The sequence below is a fragment of the Eriocheir sinensis genome, chromosome 43, assembly GCF_024679095.1.
Source record: "Eriocheir sinensis breed Jianghai 21 chromosome 43, ASM2467909v1, whole genome shotgun sequence".
Classification (NCBI taxonomy): domain Eukaryota; kingdom Metazoa; phylum Arthropoda; class Malacostraca; order Decapoda; family Varunidae; genus Eriocheir; species Eriocheir sinensis.
Genome location: NC_066551.1, coordinates 1,907,164 through 1,923,503, shown reverse-complemented (window position 1 = coordinate 1,923,503; position 16,340 = coordinate 1,907,164). Strand labels below are relative to the sequence as shown.

Sequence of the window (16,340 nt, the reverse complement as noted above, 5' to 3'; positions counted from 1 at the left end):
CTTTATAAGTGTGCGGCACCTTAAATGTGACCCCGTACAAGCCGTTATTATCCCTCTATTACGCCATTAATACATATATCTTGATCATTAGTGTTTGGAGAGGGGACTAAAGGACCAAGGAAGCATACAGTAAAGCCGCTAAGGAGACTAGAGGCCATTATAACAAGATAAATGTTCCGGGTAATGTGAATGGGATGATGTTTGCAATTTTTTTCTTCTTTTTCTTTTCCCTAATCAATCTAACAATATTCTTTTCTTCTTCTCCTCAATCAATTAGTCAGTCTTCTTCTCCCCATTCAATCAATGTCTTCCTCTTTTTCTTCTAATACCCAATCAGTCTTTATTCTTCCTCTTCTTCTCCCCAATCAATCAATCGTCTTTTTCTTCTTCCCAATCAATCAATTAATCAGTCTTCTCCCCAATCAATCAATTAGTCAGTCTTCTCCTTCTCCCCAGTCAATCAATGTCTTCCTCTTTTTCTCCTTCTTCATAATCAATGTCTTCTTTTCTTCCTCCTCTTCTCCCTAATCAATCAATCTTCTTTTTCCTCTTCTCCCCAATCAATCAGTCTTCGTTTTCTTTCTCTTCTTCTCCCTAATCAATCAAGCAATCGTCTTTTTTCCTCCCCAATCAATCTTCTTTTTCTTCTTCTCCCCAATCAATCAATCAATTATTCTTCTTTTTTCCCAATCAATGTCTTATTTTCCTTCTTTGTTTAACGTCCAGATATACCCCTATGATATCTACAAGTGGAGGTTTTAATATTGTTTTCATGTAGTATTGTGGGAGACTTTGCTCTTTAGTAAGTTACAGAGGTTCTACAGGCATGGTTTTGGGAGTCTTGGTTGCATGAGAGCATATGAGTTTCTTCTCAATATTATTCCTTTGAGATAGTTGTAATCCAGGTTTTAGCATAGTTAGCCTCTTTCTTCCCCTTTGGATTATTATATGATTATATATGTAGTTTCCTTGTATGCATGGTTTATCTAGGCACTGCATAACCATTGTTTTTTTCTTTTTACAACAAAGGAGACGGATCAAGGGCAACAAAAAGAGCGAGAAAAAAAAACGCTACTCGCCGCTCCCATAATTGATAACAGTAAAGAATAGCCAATGTTTGTTTTGACAGTGTTGAGCTTCCTAATAATCTAGTAAGCTATGCACATTAGTTTCTTTCGACTATATTCTATCTACTTTAAGCACCATTAAGACAGGAGTAGTGGCCAACAAAGGAAGGGATTGTCTGAACATATCCTCATAAGAGTTAAATCCAGCCTGCTAGCTAAGGATTTAAGACTGCTGTTAGCCATCCGTGGAGTAGGCTAAAAGAGTTAAATTACATCCTCTTATCACCATTATTCCCATTAACAGCATAGAAATGAAAGTTAACCGTCTATGCAAACCTATCACACCAGGCTAGAAATTAATAGCTATGCTTGTTACACCTTACTTCAAATTAATAACCACCAAGTTCCCATGTTCCCTCATAATTATCATACCAGGTTAATAATTGATAGCTACCAGTCACCACAGAGCTCGTTCCATCACCATTTGCATACTTACGCCAATCCTTTGTATAAGTTTCCATGAACAGCCACAAGACCAACACCAGCCTTTGCCCACGCCCTTGAGTTTCCCCTCCTCATATTCATCCTCTACTAAAACCTTATACCAAGTGACTTTCTCCACCCTATTACTGCAGTCATTTTACACACGAATGGCAGCCTCAACCCGACCTGACCTACCCTGTCACAGCAGAGATGGATTAGGACCAGGTTATTTAAATGATGTATTAGTATTTATCAAGTTATGTGGCTGGTTTGGCTTCTTTATTCCATTTCTGGGATGTAGTTAGTTAGAAGTGTTGAACTTTAGTTGTAAAAAGTGATTAAAAAAATTCAACAAACCAAGTAATGCCTCAAACAATGGGTCAAAAGACAAATCAGCCACATAAGTGTTGGTGGAGACTATGGTCGGACACAAATAGTCAGTTTGGGTGGGGCACAAACCTCTTCACAACGCTGCTCCATACCACCAATACATCACTCTCTCCCTCGTATGTCATCAACGCACTGTGAAACTGCGTACCAAATATTCTGTATACATTACATAAGATTTGGCAGCACTATGGCCAGGGAAATCCCCAAGCAGGCCCCACCCAAATGGACTTCATAGCCGAGTCGGACTATAATACAACACTTCATAAACAGTTGTAAGACAAGGGTGGTGGGTTTTCATCCATTGTATCCTCCCACTACTAATACCCAATCAATACCAATTACTTTCCCATTACTACCAATACCCATTACACACGACAACCTAAGGTCACAGCACCGCAGCACCTCGACCTGTCACAGTGGGATGGATTAAGACAAGGTGGTAATAATGCCATGGGTACGCTGACTTGCCGTTTTATTGACCCTTTCATCACAGCTGTCATGACCTGGAAGTACAAAGACGGGGCATTAGGCCACACACGGAACCGAGAAAAAGCACCAAGAGATGAACCAATGAAAGCATGGCGGTGTGGTGTTTACAAGTTTTATTAATAAATACACCAAAGCTTCTCATACATATTGATAGACAGTGATTTCCGGCGACGTCTCTTCTGTATATAATAACCATGCCATACACCTAGAACTATCTTTCTTAAGCACATCAGACATATAGAACATAATGATATAAGGTTTCTAAAGAACTCAACCTTAGTTTCTTTTACTTGACTCTGCTTTTTTAAATTCTGATTAAAACTGCACTTACTTCCCATGCTTGTGACAACAACGTGAAGGAGAATGTAAAAGGTTGAGAGGAGTACAAAAAGAGGCATCGGCAAGGCCAACAGTACAGGGGTGCTAAGGAGGAAGCCCAAGACGGGGGAGGAGGAAGAGAAAGAAGAAGAGGAAGAGGGAAAGAGGAAAGGGAAGAAGGAGGAGGCTGGTAGGAGGGGGGACAGGGTGCCGCCGCTACTAAGGGCGGTTCTGTCGAGTCCCTCTTTCTCTTTGCCTTCACACTATGTATAAATATTCCTTACAAAAATTAAAATAACAAGGGGAATCCCCTTTAATATTTCTTAGGGCTAGAGCTAATTACTACTGGAAACCATGAAAACCACCTGGATATCTTTCAATAGACAGGCAAAATGTGACGACAAGTGTCCGCCCGGAACACTCGCTCGACTCCAAGCCAACTCTGGGAGACACACGGCTCAGACTCGGGCTCAGGCACGGGCACAGCTCCTGACTCGGGGCGGCAAGACTGTGCGTGTCCAAGCTCTCGGGGGGTAAGATCAAGATAGGCCAGCGTTCGATTGGGCAACAACAGCAGCAGCGGCAGGCAGGCGGGTGTATGTGAGTGAGTGCACCACAACAACCGACTGTCAAAAGAGCGCAGGTCAAAGCAACAACAACCGAGGCCTTATTGTTGCCACTTTCTCACCTAGATTAAATCAAATCAGCCACGTTCATGGGCATCTCTTCAATGGAGGTCCGGTAGTGTTCCTCAATGTCCTGGAGAATTCTGGTGTCGTCGGAGGTCACGAAGTTGATAGCCACACCCTTTCGACCGAAGCGACCGCCTCGACCAATCCTGGAAACAGTGAAGGCTTGTTAGGGCATGTTCCCATCACGGCCCCTCAAAGACACCCCCATACTTACAACTATACAAACCAATAAACGAGAAAATAACTAATGATTGAATATTAAACCATGAATAATTGTCTCACACAACCTTAGAAGTGGATGGAGAAGAGGTTAATAATATGAAAGCCAAATAATTTCTTTCACAATCGTAAAAATATACTGAATCCCAAATGCCCGACACCTTATAAGTGGAAAGTGTTCAAAATTGGAAGTTGAATAATTCCCCTCAAATTCTAAAAATAAACTGAGCTGTGAACATGTTTGATAACCTTACAAGTGGTTGGAGAAGAAGTTCAGAACCTAACCCAAGTAATCTCAAGTCTAAAAAAAAACAAAGCTTGAGACAATCACACAGACAAGCCACAGCATCAAACAACCAACCCCAATAAGAGACTTTTTCCAGTCCTATTAAAAGCTAAATAATTTCCCGATACCCAAAACACACAAAACTCAACAGACTATCACAAAGACAGCCAACAAAATCAAAGCAACGAACCCCAATAATACAAGACACCCTTTTCCCACCCCATTTCCCAACTCACCTATGGATGTAGTTCTCCCTGTTGGTGGGCAGGTCATAGTTGATGACCAGCGACACCTGCTGCACGTCAATGCCTCGGGCCAGCAAGTCAGTCGTAATGAGCACACGGGAGGAACCGGAGCGGAACTCACGCATGATAACATCTCGCTCCTTCTGGTCCATGTCACCGTGCTGTGGGGGGGGCAGGGGGGAAGGGTGAGGGGTGAGGCATGGAAGTGTGTGCTGAAGCCTAATACACATGACTATGATCTGCTACTTCATCAAGGACAAACATTAACTTTTCTTTTCATTTAACGTCCTTATTTTCCTTTATGGGGCTGGGCAGGCTATGAGTCTTTCCCTCTCTTACCGATCGTATGCTGTAACAATGTAATGGTTTATAGCAGTAGGACCAGTCTGGATGGTAGTCGCCACCAGCCCGTCATGGCGCAGGCAAGTGTTTATAGTGGCGCCATCTGTTACTACACCAATAACTAATACCTAACACTTTATAGCACTGGGGCATAATCCCTTCACTATGATCTGACAGTCCCAAAATAACCAACCTCTAAGTAACATTACATATTGTAGAACCTTTTGTATTAATTTCTCAATCTTTGATGCTCCTATCTGTGTGGGCTAAATGCACTCTCAACTTTTAATAACTAACATCTTACCAATAATTATTTCATAAACTTCCTGTCCCAATTTATCAATATTCAAAGCTCTATCTGTGTGAGGTCAATGCACAAACAACTAATAAAATTTTCATATTCTCTAAAATGCACAGCTGCTCAATTTATGCTTCGGAAATGGAATCTAATAATGACCCGTTAGTTCAATAATCTTGATCTCAAAACTACTCCTATGCAAACTAACAGGAACAAAAAAAGACAAACCCAAGAGTAAAAATGAAGTCGCTAGCAACACCTTCCTTCCTCCGGGCATAACCTACCATGGCGGACACCGTGAAATCCCTCTGGTGCATCTTGTCGGTGAGCCAGTCCACCTTCCTACGCGTGTTGCAGAAGATAACAGCCTGAGTGATGGTGAGAGTCTCGTACAGATCGCACAGAGTCTCCAGCTTCCAGTCCTCTTTCTCAACGTTCACATAAAACTGCTTGATACCTGGAAGTATACAAATGTCACTTAGGTGGAACCCAGCATCTCAACGTTGGTTTTTAAGTGCTATGAATTATTACTTTTCAACAATTTCAAAGTTTTCCTTCAATGTGAACAGGCACAGACGAGTTATACCATATCAAATGTTAATGGATAATCTATATAAATGGCCTGAGACAGCAACTATTGCCTCCTTTTGGTTCTGAATTTAAATCACAATAAATGAGAAAAAAGAAAAATGGAGGAGATAACGAACACCATTATAAAGATATCAACGGACCGGGGCAACCACTGTTACTTTCGAGATACCCCACAAACTCCTCATGTAAATAAGTAAAAGAAAAAAAGCTCTATGCCGCCCACCTTCTAGGGTGAGCTCCTCCTTCTTGACCAAGATGGTGATTGGGTCACGCATGAACTTAGTGGTGACATCCATGACGTCGGCGGGCATGGTGGCAGAGAGGAGCACCACCTGCACCTCGCTGGGCAGGAAGCGGAACACATCGTAGATCTGGTCCTTGAACCCTCGCGACAACATCTCGTCAGCCTCATCAAGCACGAACATCTTTATGTGTTTGGGATCTGGAAGGCAAAGAACAGTTAAAGAGGCAGAAGTTACAGCTTACAAATGACAAACTACTAGAACCATATTGAGTGTATAAGTGTTTGGTATCTGAAAGGCACAAGACATATGCAATGGAAGTATCTATGGGTTATTAAAGGCAACTTGCTAGAAGTATATTGATCCGAGTGCTAGGATCTGGAATAAAGGCTCTACTGTAAAACCCACATATAAAAAACATTGAAAACCTAGCAAATATGTGGAAATTTTGAAATATTTATCCAGGTGCAGAAATCCGAATACTACATAATTATTAGAATCCGTGAGTGTAAATAGTAATCATGGTTTTAGATCCACCCCGTCATGGCTGGGCTACTCACTCAGTACTCTGCGGTTGATCATGTCGTACACACGGCCGGGCGTGCCCACGATGATCTGAACGCCCATCTCCAGGCGCCGCATGTCCTCCCGCAGGTTGGTGCCACCAATGCAGGCGTGGCAGCTGACGTTCATATAGTCGCCAAGCGCCAACACCACTTTTTGGATCTGGGGAGGGAGGCAAGGCATTCAAGAGATAGCCACACACACACAGATAGATAGATACAGATAACTTACTGACCACAAATAAAAAAAAAACATGTACAGTGGTCCACACATATATTCACAGACTATGAGCTTAATATTTTCCAACCAGTACCCTCCCTGGCCACAACCACAGCTGATTAAGCGTACCTGCTGAGCCAACTCCCTGGTGGGGGCCAAGATGAGCGCCTGCGTCTCGTTGGACTTAACGTCAATCCTCTGCAGGATGGAGATGGAGAAGGTGGCCGTTTTGCCCGTGCCAGACTGTGCCTGAGCAATGGCGTCGTGGCCCCTGATGCAGGGCATGATGGCCCTCTGCTGGATGGCCGACGGCTTCTCAAAACCATAGGCGTAGATACCTCTCAGGAGAGCTTCGTCCAGGTTCATGTCATCGAAGCTCGTGGCCACCTGCCCAGGAGTGAGGGTTGATTAAACTTTCATGGCACACACTTCACACCTCAATAATTGCATATAAACTTCATAATTAATGTTTCATGTTGAAAATACAATTAACAGGTGAACTATCTCTTTACACCACACTAAACTATACTTTATAAGTCTATCATTTTCCCATCCCTTACTCCTTCAGTCCCAACACCCAAGTAAATACCACAGCCCATATAGCTCCCAATACACCCTGAAAAAAACCTTTGTGCAGCACTAGTCATGTCTAACCTCAGTGTAGACCTCAATGATTGTGTATCAACCTAATAATCAGAGGCTTTACAGGCAAATCAAAATAATGAACACTATTGAACTTTCTTTTACACATGTACTGCACTAATCACAGCCAACCTCAGTCTTTCCCATCATGACCCTCCACAGCATTTTAACTTCCCCTGCAGCAAGTCAGAAGGACAAGCAGAATGTCCTCTAAGAAGTACACACTAAACAATGGTCATGTCCAGTATGCTGAATATAGAGAGAATGCTCTTGCACCATTTGCTCTGCTCAAATCTACCAAGAGCTGAGCAGTATTAGTCGATGCACAACACAGGCACGGTAAACCCTCACATACATAAATGATAGACTATTGATGGGGTCTCTGATATTTACCCAAGGCACCACAAATAAACATTTCTTCTATACAATCTGCTCTACGTTTCCTTAATTATTTTTCATTAGGAAGTGTTAGTAGGTTCCCCTCCATAATTTATGCAAGGTGCCAAACTACATTAACATTTCCCTTGTAAGTTTGTTTTTCTATGGCTACTATTTCCTCCACTTTTCCCTCTTTTTAGTGGAGTGAGAAATTAAAATTAGTTGAAAATGCTCTCTACTTATTGACATATTGAAGAACAAACAACAAAAATCATGAAAATACACCTATACTAAAGGAATATTGAGTTAAAACACAAAATCTTAGCAAGTAAACAACTACAGAATGAAAACCAAAATCAAGTAATGTAATGATTTCCACAAGTGTCCCTCTCCCTCACCAATCCCAGGGCAGTGAGGGGGAAGGGTTAGCCAGGTGTTCAGGCTCAGGGTTGCAGCCTAGGCCAAAGCAAATCAATACATAACAGCTGCAATGGTCTAGCTCACAGCACCCTTGCCCTTCCCACACTGCTGAACCCCTGCCTCGCTTAGCTAATCCACCACACTCTTACTAATGGACAAACTTCATGATGGCATGCAAATAAAGTAGAATAATAACTTGAAGCAGAGTATGGACTACCATTTGCTTAAATTTAAAAGTTAATCCCACTTAAAAGGCTATGGAATGCTCTACTTGAAAAGGGTTAATACCATCCAATAATGATTAATAACTAGCATTTGAAAACGTTGAAAGAAAAAAATTAACCCATCTTGCAAATTTGGTTATATTGTTGAAGGAATGTTTAATGCTTGAATATGCAGAAAAAGCTACCCAAAAGGACTAAAACATGTTAATTTATTAGAAAGTCAAAACACTTTCTCACATAATGAAGTTAGTCACATTATATATAAGAGAAAAAGCTACAGCCACGCAAAAAACTTGTGTGACAATATTCTCTGTAAACCCATGGAAAAAATACCCCACCAGTTTCATTTTTAAGATCACAAAACAAATTGAAGCAGAAAATAAATAAACCTCTGTTCCTAAGACAGTTTAACAACTGATAAAACAACAACACCCACCTCCGTCCATGTGGATTCAATGACGCCGTCCACATCCATGCCAGCGGGGCCATCATAGTCCTTGTTGTCCCCATTGCCGCCGCTGGGGGTGGTGGAGCCGCCACCGCTGCCGCCGCCGCCACCGCCGCCGCCGCCGCCGCCCCCTGATCCCCACTCCTCTTCCCTACACAATTCAAGAGCAGAGTTTGGTTAACAAGATGAATGTGTCAGGAGGAAAACCTATGAAGCGATCCAAGCGTTATAAATCACAAGACCAAGTTAAACCAGACAACATTCAGCGCACCATAACTTTCCCTCACCATTTTTGACAGAATTGAACCAAAGAAAATATTTATGTGATTGTGTTCTCCATGACAATAGCAACAATAGTGTTAACTTGAGCAATAGCACTTTACCCAGGCCACTACAGAGATCTGGTTAGGTGGGCCTAACTTGCTACAATGGCACTGGGTGTCAACGTGCCAGTCACACTGTGTCAGTACCAGTGGTGACAGCCATTTACTTGAATTACCATATTTTCCAGAGTCGGAGATGAACCACTGTCCAAGAAATTTGTCCAACAAGAATCTAGAGATAATTTTAGTGGTCAGTTACACAAATTCTAAAAATTGTTTGAAAAATTAGCATTTGACTGGAAAATATGCAATTTTCTTTGGAATCATGGTTAATGCTGTACAGTCCATCTTAGTATTATAATAAATAGCATTATTTCAAAAATATCATTTGCTAATTTCTATTTTTCCTATAGAAGCAAAAACAATAGTTAGCCTGCCATCAAAAATATTACAAAATAGCCCATGAAAAAGTGACAATGGCTCGTGCAAAACAAAACTCATGCTGCAGCCACTGCCGGGATCATAAAACTAAATATTAATCAAAATATTGCTAAAGAAATCTCATGTCTTCTCAAGTCCGGAGTTCTCCCATAGGAAGGGTCCACAGGGAGTCCCCAGTATTACCTTGGTTCCCCATCCCTGTTGAGGAGAGAAAACCAATTTAGAACTCAAACCTTTATAATGATGAACACCCAACTTCCACATCAGGACCCATTATCATTAGATATTCTGGGGGAAAATACAATCAAAGAATCACAGACCAGCATATTAGCTACTAGGAATGATAAGGCAGGGAAACAGAGACCTTGCGAAGGCCTGAAAATTGAGCTAACTGGGAGCCCGGCATCAGCCATGAGGTCCCAAGTTTACTAGATAGCTGAGTGCCAAGTGGTGCTGCCTATTATAGTCTTGGTACAAATGCCTACCATGACCTTGGCATGTGTCTGAGGTGCCGCCAGACATTCAAGGCACCGCAGCGTCCAGCCAAGCGCTCACCATGTAGTTTTTTGCATCGACTGTCAAACCGTGTTCACCCTTCGGCACCTTTATACTGCTTATCTCTACTTAGGCTTCATTGTTACTATTACTATTACTATTATTATCTTTCTTGTGTACGTATTTTTCTATATTTATATTCTTCATTAGTTATTATCTCCTTCTCATAACAGCATGTGGGTAGTTTCATCATTAACTTTTCAGTAATTATCTGTAATCAGTCTTGAAGATAGCATAGTATTACATATTTAAATACAGGTCATCTGCAAAAATCAAATAGTCTGACCATTACTAAAAAAATCCAATAGTCGTCCCTCAAATAGTACGGTTTCCAATAGTTCGGTTTCAGTTTTATGTGGATTTTCATAGAAGAGTTTTTAGGATTTTTTAATTTCCCGACAAGCAGGAAACTTAAAAATCCTAAAAAGATCTTCTATGACAATCCGTATAAAACCGAAACCAAACTATTGGAAACCGTACTATTTGAGGGACGACTGTAATGTGATCAACCATCTCTTATGATAGCATTAACCCACAATCCATTATACGTAATTACGATGCTGCACTATGGGTTAAGAGACCAAATCAGGCGTTAGATTATCAGAGAGTTCAGTTCTTGATGCCGCAACTGCAGGGTCATATGTTACCGAATATAAAACAAAATAAACAATAATATAAAACTAAAAAAAATGGTACTTAACCTGATAGCAGCGACGCGCCAAATTTGTGGCTTTACCGTGTAGCAGCAACGGGCCAAATTTGTGCCATGCCCCCCAAAATAGATGATGCATAAACTGATCACAAATGCTTTGATAAATATTATGAAATGGTTTGTGTGAGGGATGATTTTTTCTAATTTTTCTCGCTTAGAGGGACCATTAAGAAACATGATCCTCGCTGCTACCGGGTTAATTAAAAACATGATAAAAGATAAGAAAAGAAAAGGTCAGTGAAACCTATGGGAGTTGGAGTTGAGCTCGGGTACTATGATGAAACTGGGATAAGATTACTATGCGATGGGTGACGTCACAGGAGAGGTAAACATGCACAATAACATTCAGAACATTTGCATCATTTGAGCGACCTCTAACGAAACACCGATTTATTTAGCTTATTACCCAGGCTAGGTCAGTTCATTTGATTTTTCCTGACGGCGCTACCATGGATATCAGTTCAGTAGTAGGCGTGGGATAAGCCTTGGCATCGGCTCCCACTAGGCTGTTTCTTTAGTTGTGCTGCAGTTCCTGTGTTTTTCTGTGTCTTGTTTTCCAGATAGTTTTAATATATTCTTTTCTTTCTATTCTTTATATTTAGAAGATGCTAATATATCAAGGACATTGCTTTTACTGCATTACCAGAACAGGCCATAGACACAGTACACAATGTGGCGTTAACACTATAAGTTAAATAAGGCTTTCACGGGAGTTGTCGGCATTTCCAGGGATAGTTTTATGATTCTGGTGGTAGTCTGACCCTTCTTCTATACCATGATCCTAAAGAAACACTCATGAGAACCCGATTAATCTCCTTTTTGGTTTGTGAATATAGTTGATGCAAGAGGCAGAAGCGTCTGACAATACTGGCCACAATATCCAAGATGGCCCTTGTCTCTACAAACCCAGATAAATATACAGAATTGCACCCATTTCAAGATAGCGGAGCAGTCCATCTTCTAACGCACTCCCTATCAAGCTGCGTTCTTTTAAACTAACAGAAACCAACTATAACCTAACAAGCAAAAAATCATAGCCTATCCCCCTAAAGGCAGAAAAGTATTGTGGCTAAAATAGTACCCACTTTCCGCTGGGGAGAGAAATGTATTGCCGCAAAATTCCTAACCCATCACAAAGACTAATATTCAACAATGCAATGAAGACCCATGGGTGTAATTCTTGAGAAACACCTATACCTGAACCTAAACCATCAACTAACCCAGTAAATTAACGTACAGAAAGACAAAGGGTTAAAGACATCACCAACCCCTTCTGGAATCATGGCTTTCGGATAGGTTAGGTTACAACACAAAGAACAAAACAAATCCACCAATAAAAAACCTAACAAGGGAAACAAATAATGCATAGGAACACCATACCATCCTAAAAGACCCCAAAGGATATCCTACAGCAAACCCTCAAGGATGCAGGACTCTGGCTTCTCTGACCTCCCTGTCCTGGTGACCCAAGTACGAAAATTAGGTCAAAATGGTGATGTTGAGGACAAAAGAAATTCCTTATATTCATTCTATTGGTTAAAAGGCTCAGGGTATTTACAAGGGTAGGGCAGGAGGCCATTTACAGCTATAGTGGACATAGGAGTAGCTATGATATGGGTATACACACACAAAGGCCATTGTTAAAAATTGCACATTATTCCCAAGGAGTAAATTACATTCTTAAGCCTTATTCTGTTGGATAAAGGCTCACAGCATTTACTAGGAGAGGTCAGGAGGCCATTTAATGTTATAGTGGACATGGGAGTAGCTATGATACAGGTACACACACACACAAAGGCCATTGTTAGAAAATGCACCCCATTTCTGAGAGTAAATTACATTCCTTGACCTTATTCCATTGGTTAAAAGGCTCAGGGCATTTACTAGGGTAGGGAAGGAGGCCATTTAAGGCTATATGGACATGGGAGAAGCAACGACAAGGGTACACATACAAAGGCCATTGTTATAAAATGCACATTCCTTGGCCTTATCCTGTTGATTATAGGCTTAGAGCATTTACTAAGGAAGGACAAGAGGCCATTTAAGGCTAGTGTGGACATGGGAGTAGCTAAGATATGGGGCACACAAACACACAAAGGCCATTGTTCAAAACCCACCCCATCTCCTTATTTCCTTATTCAAGTTAAGTTAAATGACATACAAACTAACAGATAACTACCCTATGCATTCAATATAAACTACATCTGGGCCATGGAGGAGAAAACCAAAGGAAATGCTACTTGAATGAGCACTCAGCATTTTTTTCCTACTTCAATTAAAAGGCTACAAAGGAAGGAAGATAAAGGAGTAATGCCCTGAGAAGCAATACAAGGCGTAGAGCTCCACAGAAGAAGAGGAAGAAGGAGGAGGAGGAAAAGAAGTGTAGGGCCCTTGATCAGTATTTTAAGACACTTTGGATTCTTATATCAACTATTTTTAAAGGTCAAAGAGGGGATATAATGGGTTCTAATGAGTGTTTTCTTAGGTTCCCGGTATAGAAGTAGGGTCAAACTACCACCAGGGTCATAAAACAACTCCTGTAAATGCCCAAAACTCCTATGAAAGCCTTGGCAAATATGTGAACTAGGCATACAAAATGGTTTAAAATATGACCCCCTATGCCACCCATGCCCCCCAAGAGTAGCCATGGCGTGGATCATCTGGCATGGTCGAGACCTTGAGCGGTCGAGGGAGAAGTGGCATGGTCGATTGTATAACCCGCATCATTTCCTGGCCACGAACACTAAAAAATGGCCAGTCACCGCCATGCCCAGAGGCCCAGGGCGCGAATTCACCCAAAATAACCTTTTAGAGATATTTAAACTTAACCAGAAGACATTTTATGATGACGGAAGACTTCGTAGGGACGGGAAAACCCATAATTATGTGGACGTTAATAAAACCGCAAATTCACCCAAAATAAGTCTTAAGAGATATTTAAACTTAACCAGAAGACATTTTATGATGACTGAGGACTTCGTAGGGATGAAGAAACCTATAATTATGTGGACGTTAATAAAACTAATCTTAGAACCACCTCAAGGCACCTAAAACCACACCTGAGATGCACACCTGAAACCCCACACACCTGCTATAGCCTACACCTGTTCCAAAGACGTATAAATGATAGTAATAGACATATGTAAAATAAATATAATGGGGTAGGAAGCGTTATAGAAGACCCACGCCATTAAAACCAATCTTAAAACCACGTCAGGACCCCTAAAACACACCTGAGATGCACACCTGAAACCCCACACACCTGCTATAGCCTACACATGACCCCTAAGATGTTAAATAGGAATAGTTTAATAGTAATAGTAGTAAATATAGCCTAGTATAGAGTAAGGAAACGATATAATAGACCCACCTTGATAAAAAAACAATCCTAAAACCACCACCTCAGAGGCCCCTTCAACCACACACCTGAAAATCCCACACCTGCAAAAAAAAATCACCCGAAAACACACCTGCTATAAAAAATATCCTCTATAATAAACTTGACGGAAAAAAAATCCCTTAATAAAATCCCATATTAAAGACACACCTGCAAAATCCCACACCTTAAAATCCCCCACACCTGCAAAAAAAATCCCCCCTATGCACATGGTCATACCGGAGGAGCCTTGCAATAATAGGTCACTGGGGGGGTCAGCTTAGGTCAGGTGGTCACGTGACTGATACCCCTAGTACTCTTGACCTCCCAGCATCAAATTAAGTTCGAAAGAGCCGTAAAATGACGTCAAATAACCGTAAAATAACCTAAAATGTGACCCCTCCACCCCGCCGGTCGCCATTAAGGACCCCCCCTCCGAGCCACCTCGTCCTTATATTCTGTTCTCCTACGCTATTTACCCCCCGTAGGATATTTTCAAGCGTATACCCCAACAGCCAGGACTCTTATTTATCATTTAAGTGCCACGGAAGGAGAGCAAACAGTGTAAAAACCCTTAAAATCACTTACTTTTGGTGGTCGTATTTATCAGACATGTTGACTTGACGGTGACTCCCTTCAAAGGACCTTCTTGTATTCCTCCGCCTATGACCTCACCTGTCTATGGCCTTATAATTAGACCCCAAAATGTCTAAATATATCTGAATGGTACGTTAGATGAGCGTCTTTTGCGTATGTGCAGAGTTATGGCGTGGTTTTATAGGGAACTAGTTTCTATCATGCAATCCCATGATGGCGGATGATGACGTCAGCGCCGCGGGAAATTTAAACACCCGGATCCTCTCAGCTGGGCCCCCTGGAGCTACCTGGTTGTCATTTGGAGGTTTTTATTACGCATTTAAACCTAAAATGACCCTAAACTACGTCCTTTTACATATAAAACAGACTGGGCTGTATTTTTGATAGGTTATTGATACACGAAAATAATTATAGTTTCTTGCATCAAATCTTTAAACCTGTGCTTTCATTAACTATCCAGGCTACTATTTAGAGGTTTATATCACTCATTTAAACCGGCATTGACCCTAAACTACGTCACTTCATATATAAAACAGAATGAGGTGTACTTATGATAGGTTTTAATACACGAAAAACTGTACTGTAGCTACGTGGACAAATACTTGGACCAGGCTTTTACAGAAGGGCCTAGACAGTTACTTGAAGGTTTATATAACACATTTAAACCTGAACTGGCCCTAAACTACGTCCCTTCACATATAAAACAGAGTGAGGTGTACTTATGATAGGGTTTTGATACACGAAAAATATACTGTAGCTATGTGGGCTGTTACAGAAGGGCCTAAACAGTTACATGAAGGATTATATATCTAATTTAAACCTGAATTGACCCCAAACTACGTCCCTTCATGAATAAAACAGATGAAGGTGTACTTATGATAGCTTTTTGATACCCGTGAAAATGTTTAAAAGTCTGTCTTGAAGATGGGCTGTGATTTATGATTCATTATTGATTTTCTTTATTCTCTGTTCATTGGTATCAGGAAAAAGCCCCATTGAGTCACGTGTGCCAACAAAGACTTCGCAAGAAAAGGACACACATACTCATTTCTTTTCCTCCTTTTCTTTCCTTCTTTCCTCGCTTTTTCCCTTCCTTCGCATTTTTCCTTCCTTAGTTAGAGGACTGATGAAGGGTTAAGGGGTTGAGTAATGGTCCTAATGGGTGTCAGAGTGAATAAATAGGTGTGTTATTTAGTGTATATTAGTAGGAAAAGAATGATAGGTAAGGTGGCGGGAGGTTGATGTAAGCTTTTCGCAAAATAACGCAATAGGAAAAAAGGTTAAAAGATGCTCTCTCTCTCTCTCTCTCTCTCTCTCTCTCCGCACCCAAGAGTTCTGTGGCATTGTTTTTTTTTCTTTTCTACCATATTTTTACCTTCCCTTCGAAAAATAATAATAATAATGATAATAATAATAATAATAATAATAATAATAATAATAATAATAATAATAATAGCATGCACCCAACACAAAAAAATATTACTGAGGGTGATAAAAAAAGATTAAAAGGTCAAATGAGTAAGGTTAGAGAGAGAGAGAGAGAGAGAGAGAGAGAGAGAGAGAGAGAGAGAGAGAGAGAGAGAGAAAGAGAGAGAGAGGAGGGGGGTAGAGAAAATGAAAAATAGCCGAACGAACAAACACATATGAATAAACAAACACACAAACAAACAAACAAACAAAAATAACTCCCTCACAGACTACATACATAATAGATAAATAAATAGAGAGAGAGAGAGAAAGCAAGAAAAAAAAGCAAAAAGAAGATATATAAAACAAGAA

The 16,340-nt window shown here is 40.8% G+C and overlaps 1 protein-coding gene across 2 annotated transcripts; it reads right to left on the bottom strand.

The window, feature by feature from the left end:
• Positions 1-2,380: 2,380 nt before the first annotated feature.
• LOC127010303 (eukaryotic initiation factor 4A-I-like) lies at positions 2,381-14,599 on the bottom strand. 2 transcript variants are annotated; one of them, XM_050884166.1, is made up of 10 exons: positions 14,553-14,599; positions 9,505-9,519; positions 8,546-8,708; positions 6,575-6,832; positions 6,223-6,388; positions 5,644-5,862; positions 5,114-5,286; positions 4,181-4,350; positions 3,436-3,585; positions 2,381-2,443 (listed from the first exon to the last, which is right to left on the bottom strand). In XM_050884166.1, exons 1-9 carry the CDS (start codon positions 14,576-14,578, stop codon positions 3,441-3,443), a joined length of 1,335 nt encoding a protein of 444 aa, XP_050740123.1. In that variant the 5' UTR covers positions 14,579-14,599; the 3' UTR covers positions 2,381-2,443; positions 3,436-3,440. The 2 variants fall into 2 exon arrangements, with proteins under 2 accessions (XP_050740123.1, XP_050740124.1); XM_050884167.1 differs by lacking the exon at positions 9,505-9,519 and having other exon boundaries at positions 2,381-3,585; positions 14,553-14,593.
• Positions 14,600-16,340: the final 1,741 nt, after the last annotated feature.

Coding starts and splice junctions, on each gene's coding strand:
- LOC127010303 (XM_050884166.1), bottom strand. CDS start 14,578: ATGTCTGATAAATACGACCACCAAAA. Junction 4,351..5,113: donor ATTTCACGGTGTCCGCCATG/GTAGGTTATGCC, acceptor CCCCCCCCACAG/CACGGTGACATGGACCAGAA. Junction 3,586..4,180: donor AGGGAGAACTACATCCATAG/GTGAGTTGGGAA, acceptor CACTGTTTCCAG/GATTGGTCGAGGCGGTCGCT.